The sequence below is a fragment of the Triticum urartu genome, chromosome 3A (assembly GCF_056163025.1).
Source record: "Triticum urartu cultivar PI428250 chromosome 3A, HENAU_Tu73, whole genome shotgun sequence".
NCBI lineage: Eukaryota > Viridiplantae > Streptophyta > Magnoliopsida > Poales > Poaceae > Triticum > Triticum urartu.
Window position 1 is genome coordinate 414,093,918 of NC_141875.1, and position 22,832 is coordinate 414,116,749.

A 22,832-nucleotide genomic window follows, 5' to 3' on the forward strand; every position below is an offset into this window, starting at 1 on the left:
GACGACGGAGAACATGGAGATGGTTTAGATGGGTTATTGGGCTGTTTTGAAGGGGTGTTGGGCTGCAACACAAAGAGGCTTTCGCGGTTACCCGGTTAACCGTTGGGGCATCAAATAGCCTCCAAATGGAACGAAATTTGATAAGCGTTCTACCGGTGGTGTACCAAGGCCACTTGACAAATTTCGACCCAATCCGAGTACGTTTTTCCCCCGCTCACGAAAAGAGACAAGAGGGGTGCGCCGGTGCATGTGGGAGTGTCGGATTGCGAAACGGACAACGGGGAAAATGCTCGAATGCATGAGACGAACACGAATGCAAATGCGATGCACATGATGACATGATATAAAATGCATGACATGAACAAAAATCAAAACGAAAGACAAAAACCCAACCACGAAGGGAATATTAGATCACGTGGCCGAAAATGGCAAGAGTCGGAGTTACAAATATGGAATGTTGTATCCGGGGTGTTACAAGGGAGATCATTCCTAGTGAGGTAAGCAAGGAAAGGCTCGGTCCATGGGGGAATTACAGCCATAATTTCATGGGCCGATGGTGTTATTTCAGTGCCTGAGCCCCCGATGATATCGGTACTGTGTTCGTAATCGGGGGGTATGATCGGCTCTGGGTCGGTGCTCCCGTTCTCGTCTTGCCACACCACGGATGGCTTGAAGAGCCTTTCCAGAAAGGTGTTAGGTGGGACGAGGTCGCATTTAGCGCCCATGCGAGCAAGGATGTCCGCGGCTTGATTACTCTCTTGAGCCACGTGATGAAACTCGAGGCCCTCAAATTGAGCTGATATTTGGAGTACGACGTTGCGGTAAGCCGCCATCTTCGGATCTTTTGCGTCAAAGTCTCCATTTATTTGGGATATTGCAAGGTTGGAATCCCCGCGCACCTCAAGGTGTTGTATGCCCATGGAGACAACCATCCGGAGACCATGCAATAGGGCCTCGTATTCGGCTGCATTGTTAGAGTCTGTATACAATATTTGGACCACGTAACGAATTGTGTCTCCTGTGGGGGATGTCAAGACGACACCAGCCCCCAGTCCGGCTAACATTTTAGAGTCATCAAAGTGCATCACCCAATTGGAACACGTGTCGTACAATTTAGGGAGTTCGACCTCAGTCCATTCGGCGACGAAGTCATCCAACACATGAGATTTAATGGCTTGGCGTGGTTTGTACGTTATTTCAAATGGTAGGAGCTCAATGGCCCATTTGGCAATCCTGCCGGTGGCGTCCCGGTTGTTTATAATATCATTGAGTGGTACTTCGGAAGCCACCGTGATTGAGCATTCTTGGAAGTAGTGTTGTAGCTTGCGGGATGCCATAAAGACGGCATATGCTATCTTCTGATAATGCGGGTTATCGGGATTTGCATGGTGTGAGGACCGTCAATATGTAATATACTGGTTTCTGGAGTGGGAATTTATGTCCTTCCTCTTCTTGTTCGACGACGAGCACCGCACTCACCACCTGGTGAGTTGCCGATATGTAAAGCAGCATTGGTTCACCGATGTTTGGTGCGGCCAGGATGGGGTTGCTTGCTAGCAAAGTTTTTATTTCCTCCAGCCCGGCTGTTGCAGCATCCATCCACACAAAGTGGTCGGTGCGTCGGAGCAGGCGATACAGTGGCAACGCATTTTCTCCTAATCTGGAGATAAAGCGGCTCAAGGCTGCCACGCACCCGGCTAGTTTTTGGACCTGCTTGAGGTCGGTTGGTGTTGACAATTGTGACAAGGCTCGAATTTTACTGGGTTTGCTCTGATTCCCCTATTGGAGACAATAACCCCGAGTAGTTTGCCGGCGGGAACACAGAAAACACACTTTTCCGGATTGAGCCTTATGTCATATGTTCGGAGGTTGTCGAATGTGAGGCGTAAGTCGTCTACCAATGATTCAACATGCTTAGTTTTGATGACTACGTCATCTACATGTGCCTCCACAGTCTTGCCGATTTGTTTTTCCAGGCACGTTTGAATCATGCGTTGGTAAGTGGCGCCGACGTTTTTGAACCTGAAAGGCATTGTGTTGAAGCAGAAAGGCCCATACAGGGTGATGAATGCCGTTGTGGCTTGGTCAGATTCCTTCATCTTAATTTGATGGTATCCGGAGTATGTGTCGAGGAAACAGAGTCAATCGTGTCTCGCGGTTGCATCGATAATCTGGTCGATGTGAGGTAGTGGGAAGAGGTCCTTAGGGCAGGCCTTGTTAAGGTCTTTGAAATCGACACACAAGCGCCAGTATTTATCCTTCTTTGGTACCATGACCAGGTTTGCTAGCCAGTCCGGATGTTTGATCTCTTTGATAAACCCGGCTTCGAGTAGTTTGGCCAGCTCCTCGCCCATAGCCTGTTATTTGGGTTCAAAAAATCGCCGGAGCGTTTTCCTGACCGGCTTGTATCCCTTCAGTATATTGACACTATGTTTGGCCAGGGAGCATGGGATTCCTGGCATATCTAAGGGGTGCCAGGCGAAGATGTCCCAATTCTCATGCAAGAACGCGCGTAATGCGGCATCGACCTTCGGATCCAGCTGCACCCCAATGGAAGATGTTTTCTTGTGATTCGTCGGGATAAAGTGTTGTCGCCAATGTTCTAGGCTGGGTTGGACATTCTTATTGAAAAATAAAAATGGACCGGGACTATTTACAATGTTGTCTACGATTTGCATGGGTCCGTTGGTTGCAGGAAGAAAATGGTGGGAGAAAGAAGACTGGTCGCTATCTTTGCCTAAGAATAATATCGACTGAATGTAACGACACTATCATAGGAAATAATATCCTCCTGTTAAATCGTGAATTTAAAGAACTAGTGCATGAGCATTTAGCTTTATTTATTTATTTACTTATTTATGATTAGGGGAACATGAGCATGTACCTGGATCGGATTCATGTGAGAGCCTCCCTTCCAGTTAATTATGGGCTCCTCTATTGGGCCTTCATCAGTGGGCTACATGTTATCAACAAGTGGAAAGTGTGTTACATACCAAAAATAGTATGCGCTACGTACGATACGGGGCACTAAAGGATCGGACCATGCAACGAATTCCAAAACATTGTGTTTGTCGTTATAACAACACAATTATTCAACCAACAGACGAGATATACTACTGATTGTACATTGAAAACAGCAGCAGCAGCAGCAACCAGGGCTGGGAGTGCAACAGAAGCAGTAAGCAGGCCAGAAGAGTAAAGACGCAACTCTCTCTTCCAAACCAAACATCAGCCATAATTACAAAAGGGCTACCAAAAAAGAACAAGTGTATGCATCAAACTAAATAAAGATCCTACTACACTAAGTGTAAGCATCTAACTAACTGGCTCAGTTAGACGTTACTATTTATTAAGATGTGGAGATCTGCTGACGGCTTGAACCAGATGGGTGCCTGACGGGGGAAAGTCCAGCCAGCAGGTCGAAGTCTGATACTTGCGACCCTCTCTCCTTCTTTGGGCTGCAGAGTGTGGCGGCACATATCAGGGTATGGTACGTGATACGTCTCCAACGTATCTATAATTTTTGATTGTTCCATCCTATTATATTATCTGTTTTGGATGTTTAATGGGCTTTAATATACCTTTTTATATTATTTTTAGGACTAACCTACTAACCAAAGGCCCTGTGCAAATTGCTGTTTTTTTGCCTATTTCAGTGTTTCGCAGAAAAGGAATATCAAACGGAATCCAAATGGAATGAAACGTTCGGGAGAGTTATTTTTGGAACAAACATGATCCAGGAGACTTGGAGTGGACGTCAAGAAAGAAGCGAGGAGGCCACGAGGCAGGGAGGCATGCCCAGGGGGGTTGGCGCGCCCCCACCCTCGTGGGGCCTCGCAGCTCCACCGACATACTTCTTCCTCCTATATATACCCATATACCCCGAGAACATCCGAGAGCACCACAAAACCCTATTTCCACCGCCGCAACCTTCTGTACCCGTGAGATCCCATCTTGGGGCCTTTTCCGGCGCTCTGCCGGAGGGGGAATCGATCATGGAGGGCTTCTACATCAACACCATAGCCTCTCTGATGATGTATGAGTAGTTTAACAAAGACCTTCGGGTCCATAGTTATTAGCTAGATGGCTTCTTCTCTCTCTTTGGATATCAATACAAAGTTCTCCTCGATTCTCTTGGAGATCTATTCGATGTAATACTTTTTGTGGTGTGTTTGTCGAGATCTGATGAATTGTGGGTTTATGATCCAGATTATCTATGAACAATATATGATTCTTCTCTGAAATCTTTTTTTGAGCTTTCATACACTTATAGCTCTAGTGCATCCGTTGCATGGCAATCCCTACTCACTCACATTGATATGTATTGATGGGCATCTCCATAGCCCGTTGATACGCCTAGTTGATGTGAGACTATCTTCCCTTTTTTGTCTTCTCCACAACCACCATTCTATTCCACCTATAGTGCTATGTCCATGGCTCACGCTCATGTATTGCGTGAAGATTGAAAAAGTTTGAGAACATCAAAAGTATGAAACAATTGCTTGGCTTATCATCGGGGTTGTGCATGATTTAAATATTTTGTGTGGTGAAGATGGAGCATAGCCAGACTATATGATTTGGTAGGGATAACTCTCTTTGGCCATGTTATTTTCAGAAGACATGATTGCTTTGCTAGTATGATTGAAGTATTATTATTTTTATGTCAATATTAAAATTTTGTCTTGAATCTTTCGGATCTGAACATTCATGCCACAATAAAGAAAATTACATTGAGAATTATGCTAGGTAGCATTCCACATCAAAAATTCTATTTTTTTATCATTTACCTACTCGAGGACGAGCAGAATTAAGCTTGGGGATGCTTGATACGTCTCCAACGTATCTATAATTTTTGATTATTCCATGCTATTATATTATATATTTTGGATGTTTAATGGGCTTTAATATACCTTTTTATATTATTTTTGGGACTAACCTACTAACCAAAGGCCTAGTGCAAATTTCTGTTTTTTTTGCCTATTTTGGTGTTTCGCAGAAAAGGAATATCAAACGGAATCCAAACGGAATGAAACCTTCGGGAGAGTTATTTTTGGAACAAACATGATCCAGGAGACTTGGAGTGGACGTCAAGAAAGAAGCGAGGAGGCCACGAGGCAGGGAGGCGCGCCCCCCACCCTCGTGGGCCCCTCGTAGCTCCACCAACGCACTTCTTCCTCCTATATATACCCATATACCCCAAAAACATCCGAGAGAACCATGAAACCCTATTTCCACCGCCGCAACCTTCTGTACCCATGAGATCCCATCTTGGGGCATTTTCTAGCGCTCTGTCAGAGGGGGAATCGATCACGAAGGGCTTCTACATCAACACCATAGCCTCTCCGACGATGTGTGAGTAGTTTACCACGGACCTTCGGGTCCATAGTTATTAGCTAGATGGCTTATTCTCTCTCTTTGGATCTCAATACAAAGTTCTCCTCGATTCTCTTGGAGATCTATTCGATGTAATTCCTTTTGCGGTGTGTTTGTCGAGATCCGACGAGTTGTGGGTTTATGATCAAGATTATCTATGAAAAATATTTGATTCTTCTCTGAAATCTTTTATGCATGATTTAAATATCTTTGCAAGTCTCTTCGAATTATCAGTTTGGTTTGGCCTACTAGATTGATCTTTCTTGCAATGGGAGAAGTGCTTAGCTTTGGGTTTAATCTTGTCGTGTCCTTTCCCAGTGACAGCAAGGGCAGCAAGGCACGTATTGTATTGTTGCCATCGAGGATAAAAAGATGGGGTTTATATCATATTGCTTGAGTTTATCCCTCTACATCATGTCACTTGCCTAATGTGTTACTCTGTTCTTATGAACTTAATACTCTAGATGCATGCTGGATAGCGGTCGATGTGTGGAGTAACACAAGTAGATGCAGAATCGTTTCGGTCTACTTGTCGCGGGCATGATGCCTATATACATGATCATGCCTAGATATTCTCATAACTATGCGCTTTTCTATCAATTGCTCGACAGTAATTTGTTCACCCACCGTAAAATTTGCTATCTTGAGAGAAGCCACTAGTGAAACCTATGGCCCCCGGGTCTATTCTCCATTATATTATTCTGCCGTCAACAAGCTATTCATGTCGCTGTTTATTTTGCAATCTTTATTTTCCAATCTATACAACAAAAATACCAAAAATATTTATCTTATTATCTTTATCACATCTCACTTTCTTAAGTGACCGTGAAGGGATTGACAACCCCTTTATCGCATTGGTTGTGAGGTTCTTGTTTGTTTGTGCAGGTAGGAGGGACTTGCGTGTAGTCTCCTACTGGATTGATACCTTGGTTCTCAAAAACTGAGGGAAATACTTATGCTACTGTGTTGCATCACCCTTTCCTCTTCAAGGGAAAACCAACGCAAGCTCAAGAGGTAGCAGTACGTTGTGTACACACAGTTTTTCCTGATGAACGAAACCGCGCTACCATCATGATCCTTGTCGTCGGTTATCTCCTGGTTAAACGGATAATTCAGTTAGAGAAACAGAGAGCGTGTACCAAGGCTACTTACCAGCCTCCAGTCAAAAATTCCTGAAGGCCCAGAGAAGTTTGGATCCTGCTCAAAGACCTTGCAGTGACTGTGATTGTATTCCGTGGAACAACACGCCTGGTACATGTGAACGATCATCAATCGTTCGCCGTTGTTGATCGAGCCAGGAACCAGCTGCAACTGCCATGCCGCTTTTCTTTGAAAGGTTATGGGATTAGGAAGGGTAGGGACACCAGGCGGCCTACAACATCATATCAAGTTGGAGTCAAATAAAAAAGGGCTCTTAATGTAGTCAATCTTAAGAACAACATGTTATGAGCATGAATATTTTTTCAGTAAATGTTGACACTAATATAAGCAAGCCATCATGATATCATAGGAAAGTAACATACTGATATAACAACCGTTTGTAGCGATGACTGGAGTAGGCCAGCAATACGTCCAACCATAGAAGGAGTCGACAGCGTAAATGAAGCCCTTGTGTTCAATGGCATCAGCGAACCATGGAGGATGTATGATCCTGCGATGGACGTGCAGATTTATCCACTTACTGCAGTGACCTATCAGATAGGCAAGACCGCGGTTGAAGAATGCAATTAGCCCGAAGTCTTTATAATTCACAGATCTTGTGGGCACTTAGCAGATTACAACCTTGAGCAAATCAAACTTGGTATCATGTTGGCTACTGTAAGATTTCGAGTATTCTGGGCCACGGTGCCAAAGCAGTGCAGTGTTAATCCAAGGAAGGGGATCAATCACCGGTTGTAGACCTCCACGAGCATCCAGCTGTCGCGACCGTCGACGAGCACCATCCAAGACGTGTTCATGTTGACCCAGTACATACCGTTAATGTAGTTGAGCGTGATGAGGATCGGATCGCAGTCAAGTGGGTTGATGCTCACCACCCTACGATCGTTATGCTGCATGACACATCGTTTCCGAAGATCAGGCGACATCAGCAAGCAAGGAGCTGGCTTAAAAAGCTCCGGCCTGAGGGCTTTGAGTAAACGGTACAACCCCAACGAGCACGCGGCGAGCGGCATGGTACTGAGATTGTCCACACACAAAACAATGAGCTTGATTACCTCTGTGAGGAGCGAATTCCAGCCACTCTTTCGGCAGACGCTGCTTAGTTCTGACATTGTTAGTGCTTGGGATTCAGACGAGGGGGGCGCCTTAGCGGGGATGGAAGATTGGACGAGATTATGTGCGGACAAAGATGGAGAAGTGAATATGTGTTGCGGGAAGTGGACAGGTGATGATGACTACAACACGTCGCTTGACTTACGAGACACATACCAGCAGCGTAGGGTCATATCGATGCCAGAAAACTTGCTTGAGTGATCACAGTACTGGTACTCCCTACAGTACCTACTACTATGCCCTAACTTGCTTGAGTAGAGTAGTAGTGGAGTAGGACTGAAGGAGTAGTATATTCTAATCTAAAATAGTTACAAAGTTCAATGCCCGAGCGTGGAACGACTATGAACCGCCATCGGTGCTAACTCCAATCCCCAACAAACATTCACTGGGAGACATGGCAGTTGCAAACGCCCGCGACGCAGTTACAGTACGTGTGTAAGGGTGGCGGTTTTGTTAAATACTATGGCTTAAAACCAGGCCACCGTCGGATGGAAATCTGACGGTTACGTGGGATTTGTCAGGATTGAGCTCGTGGCGAACAATCACCAGATATCATTACTAAAAAAAGGTTAAAACACCCAGGGCTATAACTTGCACCGGTTGACCACTAACAATGATACTAACATAGTTGTAAAATGGTCAAAGACCGTGTCTACGTGGTGTTTGGAATTATATGCAGAAAAATTAGCAAGATGCCCATGCATTGCATAGAACATCAAGATGCATTTTTTTACAAAACACCTATTGTGATTGACCCATGCAGGAGTAATCCCATGTGTAAAAACTAATGATATCTTGAGAATTTTGTCGGAAAATGGTATGTCAACCATTTCATCGAAATAATGATATCTCGAGAAAGATGATAGATAAGGTGAGGAGGAGTGGGGCGTGGTGGTGACTGGTGGTCGGACTGGGTGGAGACTGTTGGGGAACGCAGTAATTTCAAAAAATTTCCTACGCACACGCAAGATCATGGTGATGCATAGCAACGAGAGGGGAGAGTATGATCTACGTACCCTTGTAGATCACAACGGAAGCGTTGACACAACGTAGAGGAAGTAGTCGTACGTCTTCTTCCCGATCCGACCGATCCAAGCACCGTTACTCCGGCACCTCCGAGTTCTTAGCACACGTACAGCTCGATGACGCTCCCTGGGCTCTGATCCAGCAAAGCTTCGGGGATGAGTTCCGTCAGCACAGCGGCGTGGTGACGATGATGATGTTCTACCGACGCAGGGCTTCGCCTAAGCACTACAACGATATGACCGAGGTGGAATATGATGGCAGGGGGCACCGCACACGGCTAAGGAACGATCACGTGGATCAACTTGTGTGTCCTAGGGTGCCCCCTGCCCCCGTATATAAAGGATCCAAGGGGGGGTGCGGCCGGCCTAGAGGAGGGCGCAGGAGGAGTCCTACTCCTACCGGGAGTAGGACTCCCCTCCCCGTTCCTTGTCCAACTAGGAGAGGTGGAGGGAGAGAAGGAAAGGGGGGGCGCCGCCCCTCCCTCCTTGTCCAATTCGGACTAGGGGGAGAGGGGGCGCACGGCCTGCCCTAGCAGCCCCTTCCTCTTCTCCACATTAGGCCCATGAGGCCCATTAACCTCCCGGAGGGTTCCGGTAACCCCCCGGTGCTCCGGTTTTATCCGAAACTACCCCGGAACCCTTCCGGTGTCCGAATATAGTCATCCAATATATCAATCTTTATGTCTCGACCATTTCGAGACTCTCGTCATGTCCGTGATCACATCCAGGACTCCGAACTAACTTCGGTACATCAAAATGCATAAACTCATAATAACTGTCATCGTAACGTTAAGCGTGCGGACCCTACGGTTCGAGAACAATGTAGACATGACCGAGACACGTCTCCGGTCAATAACCAATAGCGGGACCTGGATGCCCATATTGGCTCCTACATATTCTACGAAGATCTTTATCGGTCAGACCGCATAACAACATACGTTGTTCCTTTTGTCATCGGTATGTTACTTGCCCGAGATTCGATCGTCGGTATCCAATACCTAGTTCAATCTCGTTACCGGCAAGTCTCTTTACTCGTTCCGTAATACATCATCTCACAACTAACATATTAGTTGTAATGCTTGCAAGGCTTATGTGATGTGCATTACCGAGAGGGCCCAGAGATACCTCTCCGACAATCGGAGTGACAAATCCTAATCTCGAAATACGCCAACCCAACATGTACCTTTGGAGACACCTGTAATGCTCCTTTATAATCACCCAGTTACGTTGTGACGTTTGGTAGCACCCAAAGTGTTCCTCCGGCAAACGGGAGTTGCATAATCTCATAGTCATAGGAACATGTATAAGTCATGAAGAAAGCAATAGCAACATACTAAACGATCGGGTGCTAAGCTAATGGAATGGGTCATGTCAATCAGATCATTCAACTAATGATGTGACCTCGTTAATCAAATAACAACTCTTTGTTCATGGTTAGGAAACATAACCATCTTTGATTAACGAGCTAGTCAAGTAGAGGCATACTAGTTACACTCTGTTTGTCTATGTATTCACACATGTATTATGTTTCCGATTAATACAATTCTAGCATGAATAATAAACATTTGTCATGATATAAGGAAATAAATAATAACTTTATTATTGCCTCTAGGGCATATTTCCTTCAAAGACATGGGGATGGACGGTGCCGGTAGCGGCCACCATGCCAGATTGTTCCAGAGACTTCCTTTTTAATTGCTCAGCAATGAGGTTGTATGAGATAAGGATGAACGAGGCAAGGCCTTATCTGTAATTGTGGAGAGAGATGCAGGTATCTTTTGTAAAATTGTCATTGTTTGCTTTCTATCCGTCAGATATAGATCGGACAGTCTATATTATAAGATGGCAGGCACACCATCATCACCAACTCGATTTTTTCTCTACTCCTACTCCTATAAAAGACTCAGTTGGTGATGATGGTGTGTCTGCCATCCGCCATTTCTGACCATTAGATCTGCATCTAACGGTTGTGATGTAAGTTGTGGCCTTTTGCAACAATTCCCAATTCTCTGCTCCAGTTTACACAAAACCCCTTAGTATCTTGAAACCAACCACATTCCTCCCTTACTTCATCAAAACAGCCCAAAGAATATATTTGGAGTGAAACATAAGATATTTTCGTGATATGTATATCAAAACTAAATTGTTTTCTTTCAAATTTGTGATTATGTTTTATTCTACTTTGGATCCGTTGCAACGGACAGGCTCATTGTTATAAAGGTTTATCTCTTGCATTGTCCGCAATGAACACCTAGCATTGTGGTCTGGTCCTGATGCTCGCAGCGCGATGACCTGAGTTCGAATTCTATCCTAAACTTTAGCTTTATATTTTTTTTAATATATACTTCTTTCTCTACTATACTGGCAGTGGAACCCATAGAGTACTTAGAATACAAGATTAAGGATGGATTTGTTTCGTTTTAACTTTCTGTATGAATCTGTAGCCAGCCTGCAAGTCATGTACACTGTACTGACAGTGGAACCCACAGAGTACTTAGAATACAAGATTAAGGATGGATTAACTTTTTATAGAGGGAGAATCATACACGCAATTAACTCAAATGGATTGGACGTGACTATGTTATTCTCCAACGGCAATCGGCAAATTTCCTCCCGTGGGTCAGAGTAGGTTTCTCGGTTTGCATGCGGGTTTAACGCAGGGGTTTGATGGAGGCGAGGAGGCGTGTTCAGCCGGGCATGCAGCGGACAGCGCAGTATTATTTGATTTGACAGCTACAACTAGTATATTATAAAAAACAAAGATGAGTAGTATAGATAGAGATAAGAGTAGAGACTAGGGAGGAGCACCATCTACTGCTTCGTGGGCTACTCCTGCGCTCCATTCGGCGGCCGCAACGTCCCCTACAGCCACTCCCTCCTGCGCTCCATTCGGCGGGCGCTGTTGAAATTTGGGGAGCGCACTCTTGCGACTGCTGGAAGCGATGACTTCACCGACGATGGCTTCTTCCCCGACCTTGGCAACCTCTTCCTCAACGACATGGGCGACAACCTCAACACCAACGGTGCTGCTCCCGTTGCACCGTATGTGTTTCTGTCCTTCTTGTTTGAAATCGTGGTAGAATTCATGTTTCCAGTATGTGTCCTAGATTCGATATGTTCATCTACTATGCTAGTCCACATGATTAGTTCAATCTCTGTTATAGTCGGCATGATTTATTTTGTGCTTATTCGGACTAAATCTCGTAGTAACTTGCTCATATGTTCAACTGGCAGAACGTCCCCTACAGCCACTCCCGTTTCATGATAGACCTGGTCGATGCCTCCAAGGAGCCCTTCGTCTACTGCTATGAGTGCCCGATGCCGTTTTGGGGCTCGCCGGCGGACATCGTGCATCACCTCACGCAGGCGTGCGTTGATCACTACTGGCCCTTGGCGGAGTACATCAAGTACGAGACAAGCTACCCGTTCACCGTGCCAGAGTTTCTGGAGGATCTCCGCCACCTACTAGTCTCGGAGGAGGACGGCAGCGTCTTCCTCTTGATCGTGGGCACCGGCGAGGCCCGCGCAGGCGGCCGCCCTGTCTTTGTAGTGTGTGTCAGGGGCGACGCTGCTGACGCGAACACTGACACGAGGCCGATGTAAGGGTGTGTGCTCACTATTACTACCCCTCGGAGGTACGTGGGCGGCGACACTGGCTACGTCAAGCTGACTAGGACTGTGCCGAGCTGGGACCTTCCCGCCGATGTGGACATGGAAGACACATGGCATGATTTGACCCCCAACAATGTGCATGGGGACTCCAAGGAGGTTCACGTGGACATATGCATTACCAAGTTAAATGTTGATCATTAGTCTTCGCTCAATGTAATCTGCTGTCTAAGCATGTGGAGACTTCCATGCATGATACTATTGCTCTATTGGAGTATCGCACATGAATAAAAGTGTATCCATTTATGGTCTAGTCTAGAATCTTCCATGTATGAAATTTTTACTACAGTACTAGTGAAATACTTATGATGAACCATTTCTTACATCTCCTCTGCCCCCTTCCAAGTCATCCTGATTTAATGCCTCCGTCTAGGTGTATAAGGGCATGGTTAATACTTAATAGTATAGCCAACTGTTGACTATAAGAAAGTGCCATGTCATCTGTAGCCAACATGTATAACAATCGATACTAAAAAACTAATTCTTAAAGATCATTTCTTGCAAAGCACAATAAGTGTTATTTCTTCACAAGTTTTGGATGCAGGTTGAACAGTTGAACGCTTTTGTTTGCAAAAGATACTTTTTTTCTATTTCTCCCGGATGTTTGTGAGCTCTAGAGATGAAATAATATCCAAAGAAACCTATCGATACCCATTACACATGAGATGACCCCCACATCCTTTGTAAAAATAAACAACTCCCCGATCAATGCATTTCATTGTTCCGTGCAACACAAGGGCACCTTACTATAGATTGGTATGACCAAAAATTGAACTAACATTATATATAGTACGATAAATGCTGATGCATGTCACCTAAAATTATATCATTGAAAACTATGTTCAAATACGAATCCAACGATATAGTTTTTGTTGACATGCACTAACATTTTGTCAGTTAAATCTTCAGTCAAATTCAATGGGGGACTAATAAACCACGACCGATGTAGTACTAGTGTAGAGGGCGGTGTTGCATGCGAGTCTCGCCCCGCTCGTGGCGCAGCAGTAAATCCATCATATCACAAAACCCAACCACTCCCAGTAATAAGTGGCCTGGTAAAATAAACGGACAAGCAACCATCACATCCCTCCGTCTTTTTTGCATTTCATCTCTCTGCATTTACTTTCTCTGGTTCATCTCGCACACTCGATCCCTAGCTACTACTCCTAGTATCCCTAGCTACTACTCCTAGGGCCAGTTCTTTTGGTGGCTTAAAAAATAAGTCGTTTCTTCCCCGGCTTTTCCCATAAGACTAGTCATAGTGGAGAGTAACATTAAAGGTGCCTCACTCATTTATTTGGGCCTCTAAACTACTACTAGTACCTCCGTCCTGGTTTATTTGTCACAATTGTAATTTGTGCTAAATTTTGACCAAAGATTTAACTGATAAAATATTAATGCATGTGACATGCACTAACATTTCATTAGTTAAATTTATGATCAAAATTTGACACAGATTACAATGGGGACCAATAAACCAAGACGGAGGTAGTAGTTATGGGATTACTAATCTAGAAGCCTAAAAGAACTGGGCCCTGGTACTCCTAGTAGTAGTACTCAAGTTGGAATTCCAATTGCACGGCAGAACTTGTTAGGCAAAAAATTCGTTACAGGGTGTAGGAAGCGGTTTGGGAATTTGCATGCCTTTCCGACCAGTGAGATACTCCATACAAAGTATGACAGAGAAATAACCACAGAGAAGGAAGCTAAAAGTAAACAATCAAACGAGCATTTCTGCATTTGTTTTGCAGTGAATCGTTTCACAAGCTTGACTAGTGCTATTTTTCTACTTTTACAAAAACCGCATCGTAATGTTAAAACGTGCATTTGCACGTACATAAGTAATAGTAGTACTCCCTCCGCCTAGGTGTATAAGTCTTCCCTCCTTCTTGGTCATGGTGCACAACCAAAGATGACTTATTCACCTGGACGGAGGGAGTAGCACAGTCTGCAAGCATATATATAGAGAGAGAGACGTGCAGTGCGATAGTATATAGGAGTAGTAAAGTTTGTGCTATATGCACGTACTTAGAAAATGCGTACGGATACACAAGGTTTCCAAACTTTACCTTTATATACATAATTAAGGACGCTAATAATTCCTGAACGTTCGGGATCTATCATTTGCGTCCCAAAACTAATGAGATCGCCTTACAAAACTAAATTATACTCGTACTAAAAGCCACGGCGCTCGCAGGAGCGCTTGCGGTGCGCCACGAGTGCCTTGGTGCGCGGTCGTTTCCCAGCACGCCAACACAACGCCTCTTCCTTAGCCTCGCAACTCGCGAGGTGTTGATTGGCGGCGTGCCGATGGGCGAGCGCGATCTCACCAGTGTGGTGATCCGGTGCCAACAGGTACTCCTCCTCGCTGGAAGCATGCACCCGGTCCATGTACCGCCAAGTGTAGATGAGGCGCTTGGGCCCGACTGCACTCAGGGCTTTGGCACGGGCGTCCTCCGCCACCCTCACAACCCTTGCACGAGCCTTCTCCCAAAGAGCCAATTGCCTGACTCTCTCGGACGCGACATAGGCCTGCCAGGCAACTTGTCCCAGAGCCAAAGCCTCCCACAAGGCGACATCCATTTCTTTCCAATGCTCCTCAAGGGTGGGGGGGCTCGACGAGCGGCGTAGCGTTCTCCTGGTAGCGGGGAGCTGACATGTACTCCGATGCGCGTGCTGGTGAGATTGGGAACGCCGACGCGTCCAGGCGAGGAGCGGAACACCGATGCGTCCTCCTCGACTAGTGGCGGCGAGGAACGGAACGGCGACACATGACTGTCCGCGCGGTGCAGCGAGGGGCACCTGGGGCTTGGGAGGGGTGATGCCATGGTGGTCGACGTGAGAGGGAGGGGGGAGATAGCGATGAACGTGAGCTTTCTTCCAAATGTCGTGGGAGGCGCAGTATTTATAGCGAGCAATGGCACACCTACGTAAGATATGGACTGAGCTGCACTGACTTAACTGTAGGTCCAGTTGCGTCACTGACATGTGGGCTAGACCCTTGTTGGGCCCATATGTCAGTGACCCAATGCACCTACAGTTAAGTAACTGAAGCAGCGTCCCGTAATATATGTTGCGTGATTAACGTAGCAGCTACGTGGGCATATTTGTTGGAGTAAATTACGGGGGAGGGAAGGGGTGGAAATATTGCTGGTCACAACGGATTGGATGAGCGCGGGGGGAGGAGAGTCATGCATGCAGATTTTTTCCACACGGGGTGGAGTGGTGGGACCGCTGGAGGGAGAAGGAGAGTCAAGCAGGCATATTGTTTTCACACATGGACAGGAAAAGATTTGGAGACGAACGGGCTTCCTGTAGGTATGGGGAACGGTGCATAATAAGTCATCCAGCATGTCGGGCAAGGTATAGTCTCAAGTCATTAAAAACATACACGCCCCACACATGCTCATATTTCAAGGTGCATTAAATTATTGCATGCGATGATTAAGGATGGCCATAATGGTGGTATCTTAGCTGGTATCATGCACACGGGAATAGCAAACATGCTGATGGGGCAAAGAATTAAAGAAGTGAGGGGGTTAGAGTAACTAGTGTTCATGCATGCATGCAATGCGATAATGCATTGGTAAACACATTTTTTATGAAGAACGACATCATTAGTTGAGTACTTTTGCATACTACAAAAACTATTCCACCGCCTCTATCTTGGTAAGAGTAGGTGAAAATTTTGAATCAAGCCCTTTAAAGTAGAAGGGAGGTAGTAGTACTCTAATAGCTAACCTTGTTGTGATGACTAGATAGGACATGGCACACACCTAGACGGAGGAACTAGTCTGCATTGTGCATTTAAGTTTTGTCTGAAGTCAATGTACCTCTACTTTGACCAAACTTATAGAAAAATGTATCAACATTCACAATGTCAAATCAATATTTTTATACGCATTATGAAATGTAGTTATTATACTCATTATAATTAGTATTGTAGATATTGATATTGTTAGTATAAATTTGGTCAAACACTTTGCAAACAGTTGACGGAAGTAAAAGGGGCCAGAGGGAGTATGATGCATGCGGACTATGCAAAAAACTGCTCATTTATAGCCGGTCGAAGTCTCAAAGGGCGCGACCACGCGAGGGAGGCGAAGGTCGTGGGAGGCGCGACAGTTGATGGAATTAAGTGAAGTTACATCCATGCGCCGGCATGGCGTGCGAACAGGCAGAAGCTATACCATCACGCCTACGATATGGGTCTAGTAGACATGACATCTAGTGGGTCCCGCATAGTACTCGAGAACTCTTTGGGGGCTTGTAGCCGTTTATCCACCGGGCAAGCCAACAACCCCACGCCGTTCGCACGCCCTACTCGTCCCCATATTCTACTACTCCTACCTTATAGCAGTTCGCTCCCAGTCGTCCCGTCCTTTCACATTATACCAGTTCAACTTTTCCTAACCCTCCTCCAAAATCCATGGCCTCCCAAATCTCCATGGTCGCCACTGAGTACCAGGTTAGAGCCATCACCAGCGATTAGTTCATCGTCATCTACACACGTGGATCCGCGACGGTGAAAGCATGCCTTGCTCACTTCCTATGCATGTTCAACAGTTCAAAGGATGAGTGGGTCAGTGGGCTAGATGTTGAGTACACCACAGTCCTGGAAAGAGAGAAGATTCTAAAGGAGGCCGAGAAGAAGAAGCCCGTTGTGATCGAGGTTTGCGTACATAACGTGTGCTTGGTCTACCACATATACCATGCCGACGTTGACTGCCGGGATTTTAAGAACTTCCTCAAGGACGAAAGAGTGAAATTCGTTACTATAGACTTTAGGAATGACAGGGATGTCCTGGGTCAGATAGGCCTCGTTGTAGGCCAGCCCTTCGATCTCCAGAAGGCAAGCCTGGTGTCCTCCTCTCAGCCTTCAATGCTGACCCTGGCAGCAGCCATGATTGATCCTTCTTACGCTAAATTGAAGAAACCTCACCACGAGTTTCATCATGCATGGGATTCGAAGACATTAGATGAAGATCACATCCTGTACGCAGCAATGGATGCCTACCTTTGTTTAAATATCTACAAGGGTTTGATGAAGAAGCAGAGCCCAGTGTCCGGTTTAAGCATAGAAGCGTCAGTGAAGAGGAAGAGGAAGAGGGACGAGGACGAAGTCGAGGACGTGGACTCGGACTCCGAGTAAGGTGGCCGTGTCGTCGCTCATGCTGGTTCTACTACAGTGTCAAGCGGACTAATTGCTTAGTTTTATTTGAGTGGTGTGTTGTGCTGATCCCCCAGCAGAACTATGTTTATGTTCTTTCTCGTTTTTTGAACTTTATGTTCTTCCTCGTTATTTCAACTCTTTAGTATGTACAGTAGTACTAGTACTAGTATGTCTTACTACTGTTCTTCTTGTAGTTGGTACTACTGCTCGTATCTTCATGTTCCTACTGTACTTAATACGTTCATACTAGTAGTATAATTTGGGTCAGTCAATTTGTGAAAGAAGTTTGACGGAGCGAAGGAAGAAGACGGCGGAGAAGCTACCCCAGCATCTATATTAGGGTGGCAGGGTGCCCATGATCTATCTTATGAGTGTTGGGTGTGGAATGCAGTTCACTGGAAAAAATGGACCGTGCTCGGGGTTAAACGGATGGCGGGGGTGGGGGAGCATGGCGGTTGCAAGCGGTTCGGGGGAGGGCGGGGCGACGACGACAGGCGGTTAGGCGTGTGGCGGGCTGAGAAGATTAACAGTGCATCAGTTTCAGAGGTTGAAGAAGCCCTTCTATCCATCCATGTTGCATCCAATGGCTCACAAGAGTCGTATGACCCAAATTGTTCCTTCAGATTGCAGGATCCACGTGGCATTCAAGGTCTCGAAGGTAGATTTCGCGTCCGCACCCGGTTTGCAGGCTCGGCGCGGGCGTGACCAGCTTCCGCGGCGACGGCCACCATGCGTGCCTCCTCCGCGCGGGCAAAGACGACAATGACACGCTAGTTCCTCCTCGCTGGCGTGCTAGAGCACGCGCTCGTCCTCCTCTTCATACGCTGTGTGCATAGGCGCGGCTCCACCAGGTTCTCGCGTGCTTGGCAGCGCGGCGGCATCGCGAGGAGGGACTACAGACGACGTGAGCGGGCGAGCCTTCGGCTTCATGGCACAGGGATGGCGGCGACACGGCCGTGATGGGTGAGAAATTGTTGGCCAGAGCAGGCGGGCGCCGGCATGCACAACGGCGACGGCGGCATATTGATGAGTGCGCATATGGGAGCTTAGTTTAGTTTTATATAGGGTTGGCCAAACTTAAAAGAAAACCGTACTAGTACATGTAAACATTAGACTAAGGCAGCGCTTATATTAGTTGCCATAGCCATGATACGGAATCCGGTGCAAGCGTCTGAACCACGGCCGCGCGGTCGATCGAACGGGGCGTCACCATGTCGCGCTCGAAGGACATCGACCGAACCTTTGTGTGTGTGTGTGTGTGAAAACAATCCCCGAATATTACTCAACTTTTTTCCTGGAAAAGTTCTTGACGCTACAATATTTCCATATATTTGAATTTAGCTCCAGTTCGTGTTTATTTGGATTTGGACATTTTAGGTGTTCCCTAGTTTTTTTAATACTATTTTTGTGTGTGTGACTGAGAGAGAATGTGTGTATGTGTCCATATGTGTGTTGTGGCGGAAGGGCAATGTGGAGACGATGTGCGTGTGATAGAGACATAGAGAGGTGTGAATGTGCAAATGATCGTGCATGAGTGAGACATAGACAGATGCTGATACGTTGTGTATACATGAGAGAACGGTCTTCTATTTTACTTGTGTGTGTGGGAGAGAGAGAGAGCGAGAGGGGGGAGCATCTGTAACACAACAACCATCTCTCTCTATTCGTCCATCCCTTTCACGATCGCATGTAACACATGCATCAACGCACACATTTTGACACCCTCACCCGGCCCCTGCCCACCTCAAGGCCCGCACATCGCTCTCTATCTCGCACGCACAATCTCTTCGTGAAAACCCTATTTAGCATGTAGCTTTCCGTCACATACACACACATTTCTCTCCATAGGTTTGATTCCTCTCAATATTTGACACACACACACACACACCGCACACACACCCCCTCCCCAAGCACACAATTCATCCCCATCCAAGGTTATATGGCGACCACTCTCGCTTGTGCTTCTATGCACCCCAGCATGCTAAATACCTCAATCTTCAAAGAGGGCATCGAGGAGATCGAAGACGGCGACCACACTGCACTAGAGAATGCAGGGCCATTTGGAAGCAGGATGATGTGACGACGGCTGACTGACTCCTCCTCCCTCTCTCTCCCGCACAAAATTACCAATCCCTCTCTCCACCGCACAAAATGATCAATCGCTCAACCCACAAGATCCTTCCCCTCTCGTCCATGTTTTTCCAGCTCTCTCATCAAACATGTTGTCTCTTCTCCTTCCACGTGTACAGAATCCCGATGCACACGCATCTCACGTATATTACATGTCTTCATCTTTCTCACAGACCTAACTTGTTCCTCTCTCTTTCTCTCTCTATCTCTCTCGTTAGGTTTGTCTCCTACTCTCTCTTCCACATACATACAATCTTTCCCGTCCTATCTACTCCATCTTCGCAAGCTCTCTCTACACGTTTCATTCCCACATTGGGATGTGTTCAAAATGTTGCTTTTATAATGGATGATGTAGAGTTATGGTTGGTTTTGTTGCATCCTACACAGTAATAACTATAAAATGCATTTAGATTCTCATTTGACTGGGATTATGTGAGTTTGAGCATATTGTGAAGTACTATAGACCCCGTATACATCTTGGAATTCAACAATGATTGCAACTATTGAATTGTATAGACCATTACATTCGAAGTCAGTAGCCTAATATATTTATTTCACAATTACAACAAATGATTAATTCAGTACAAACTAAGAAAACAAATGTGTACTCCCTCCATTTTTATTTAGGTCCGCGTAGTAGCATTGGTCAAAGTCAAGTTTTGTAAACTCTCAGAAAGTTTATAACAAAAAATATTAACATATACAATACAGTAACAAATAAATACCATTAGATTCATTATTGAATGTACTTTCACATCATACATATTTGTTATGGTAAATGTTTATATTTTTCTATAAACTTGTCTAACTTAGGAAGTTTGACTTCGGTCAAACCTAATATGGAAAGTTAATAAAAACGGAGGGAGTACTAGTAGTTACTAGTAGTACTCGCTAGTTGCTTAGCCCAATTAGCCAGCACGCCACACGGGGAGTTCAGTGTCACAAAATTTTGAGGTCGGCGGGAAAATCTCCCACGACCCTGATTTGAGCAGTGCGAAGTTACCATCATAGCCTTAGGAACAGGCCTACGGATGACGCTTGGTAGGGGGCTATTTTCATAACTTCAGGTTCACCCTACCCAGCCAACCCCACCCCGGCACCCAGAGTAGTACACCTGAATACTCCCCATTTTCTATACCCACCGCAAAATAGACTTCTCCACAGCACTGCAGCCTTCATGCTCCTCCCCTTCTACATCGGCACACTCGTCCACCACAGCGCATCTGCCTCATCAACGACCTCGTACGCCGCACTAGAGCTGGTCCACCATCGTCGTTGTACATGGAGCCTCTTCCCTGGCACTGTCTTCCACGATCTCGGATCTGCTTCCCGGAAGCCGACGCCAAGCACAGAAGCACCACCGTCGTGGAAAATGAACTGACTCCCGTTGCCGACCGTGATGCACAGAGGCCGTTGCGACCATCGTTCTCCTCCTCGATTGGTAATGTGTGTATTGAATCACTTAGCAGTACATGTGCAGTTCCAATTTTGTTCATACCTACCCTTCAAATTTCCTGGTTGCTATTATTCCTGTAAAATTAATTGGTTATAGCCTCCATTGTCCAACAGAATATCAGCTTGTAATTGTGCGTCGCTCCTGTATCGCACTGTGCTTGGGTAGGTTCTTCATTTGCAACCAGTAGTGTGGCAAATGATGAAAAGTTTTTTAGAACTAGCAAGATGCCCATGCGTTGCACGCATCAATATGCATTTGTATGAGTAGTTTATCTTTTGGGAGAAATGGATGAACGAGGGAAGGCCTTATTTGCAAATCTGGAGAGGGGTGTGGGTATCTTTCTGCAAAATTGCCATAGTTTCCTTCCTATCCGTCGGATAGAAATCGGACGGCCTATATTGTAGGAAGGCAGGCACACCATCATCACAAACTCTGTTTTTTAAAATAAAAAAAGAGTAGAGAGTAGAGAAGTAGAGATAAATATTAAATATAAAATAAATATAACAGTAGAGAAGAGAGTAGAGATAGCAGGGACGTCGGGAAAGGATCGCATGCGTGGGGAAAAAATCGGCAGGGCGTGTGCTAGTTTTGGCGCGCGACGTCCGGCGCGCTTTATAAAATCCAACGCCCTCCCACCGCTCTGTGCCTTGCCACCGCTCTCTCCCCGCTCTGTGCCTTGCCACCGCTCTCTTCCCACTCTTTCTCGCCTCACTGCCGCCGCACCACCATGCCTCCGCGTCGCCGGGAAACTTGGGGATACCATGGCGTCCGCGCGCGCCCCTCCGGCGGCTTCTACGCCGAGATCCGGTTCCGCGGGATGCGCCTCGGCCTCAGCAATTTCGACACCGCCAACGAGGCTGCCCGCGCATACAACGAGGCTGCGTGGCGCCTCCGGTGGCCTCATAGAACATTGAACTTCTCCAACGTGCCGACATGGGAGCGGGCGCGGGAGCTCGTGCCTCTGTCGCGGCTTATCACCGACGAGGATCGTCGCGACAACTGGAGGCGGGAGCGCCGTCTTGGCATCGCCGAGATGGATGAGGAAGCCATAGCGCTGTGGCGCCAACGCTTCCCGCGGGACATCATCAACGAACGCGAGTTCTACATGCAAAGGAGGGCGGAGAGGGAGAAGAGGAGGGAGGAGCAAGCCGCCTATCGCGAGGACAAGCGTACCGAAAAGCGGACGCTCAATTCAACATGAGGCTAGGAGCAGCATCGCCCTGAGAATCCAACGATGATCGGTATCTTCACACCTACATTGAGACGTCGGAGGAGGACATCATCGAGGAGGAGTCGGACGATGAGGAGTAGTTGAACTATCTATTTTTTATCTATCTATGCTGAGAACTATCCTCTACTCTCTAGTGTCTAATCTCTATCTCTACTTCTCGATCTCAGCACTGTAAACGCTTTTTTAAAGCACCACGTGTTGTGCTTCTATTGGAGATGCTCTAACATGGCAGACAAGTGCTTTAATGTTGCCTACAAGATGCGTGAGTATTACTAGTAGTATATTTTTCTTACCATGTTGAGATTTTAAAACCATGAGTGCGAACATGCAGAGGAGCAATGAAGACCAAACACGGGATATTGGGGACATTTTCAAGGAGCGTGGCAAGTTAAAGAGGAGCTGCACCGAACCTGTAAAACGAGCTTTGGTATGTAACACCCTTTCAATTACTTTCGTTTAGCCTCGTGTTCTTCGATGTGTATATGTTGTAGTTTCTGTTTC

General features: G+C 46.2%; 1 protein-coding gene across 1 annotated transcript; it reads left to right on the forward strand.

The window, feature by feature from the left end:
- Nucleotides 1-21,827: 21,827 nt before the first annotated feature.
- On the forward strand, nucleotides 21,828-22,301 carry LOC147979898 (uncharacterized). The gene has a single exon (XM_087515385.1). It carries the CDS (start codon nucleotides 21,828-21,830, stop codon nucleotides 22,299-22,301), a length of 474 nt encoding a protein of 157 aa, XP_087371511.1.
- The last annotated feature ends 531 nt before the right edge of the window (nucleotides 22,302-22,832 follow it).

What these genes read in the sequence shown, in the direction of transcription:
- LOC147979898 (XM_087515385.1), top strand. Translation starts at nt 21,828, where the DNA reads ATGCCTCCGCGTCGCCGGGAAACTTGGGGATACCATGGCGTCCGCGCG.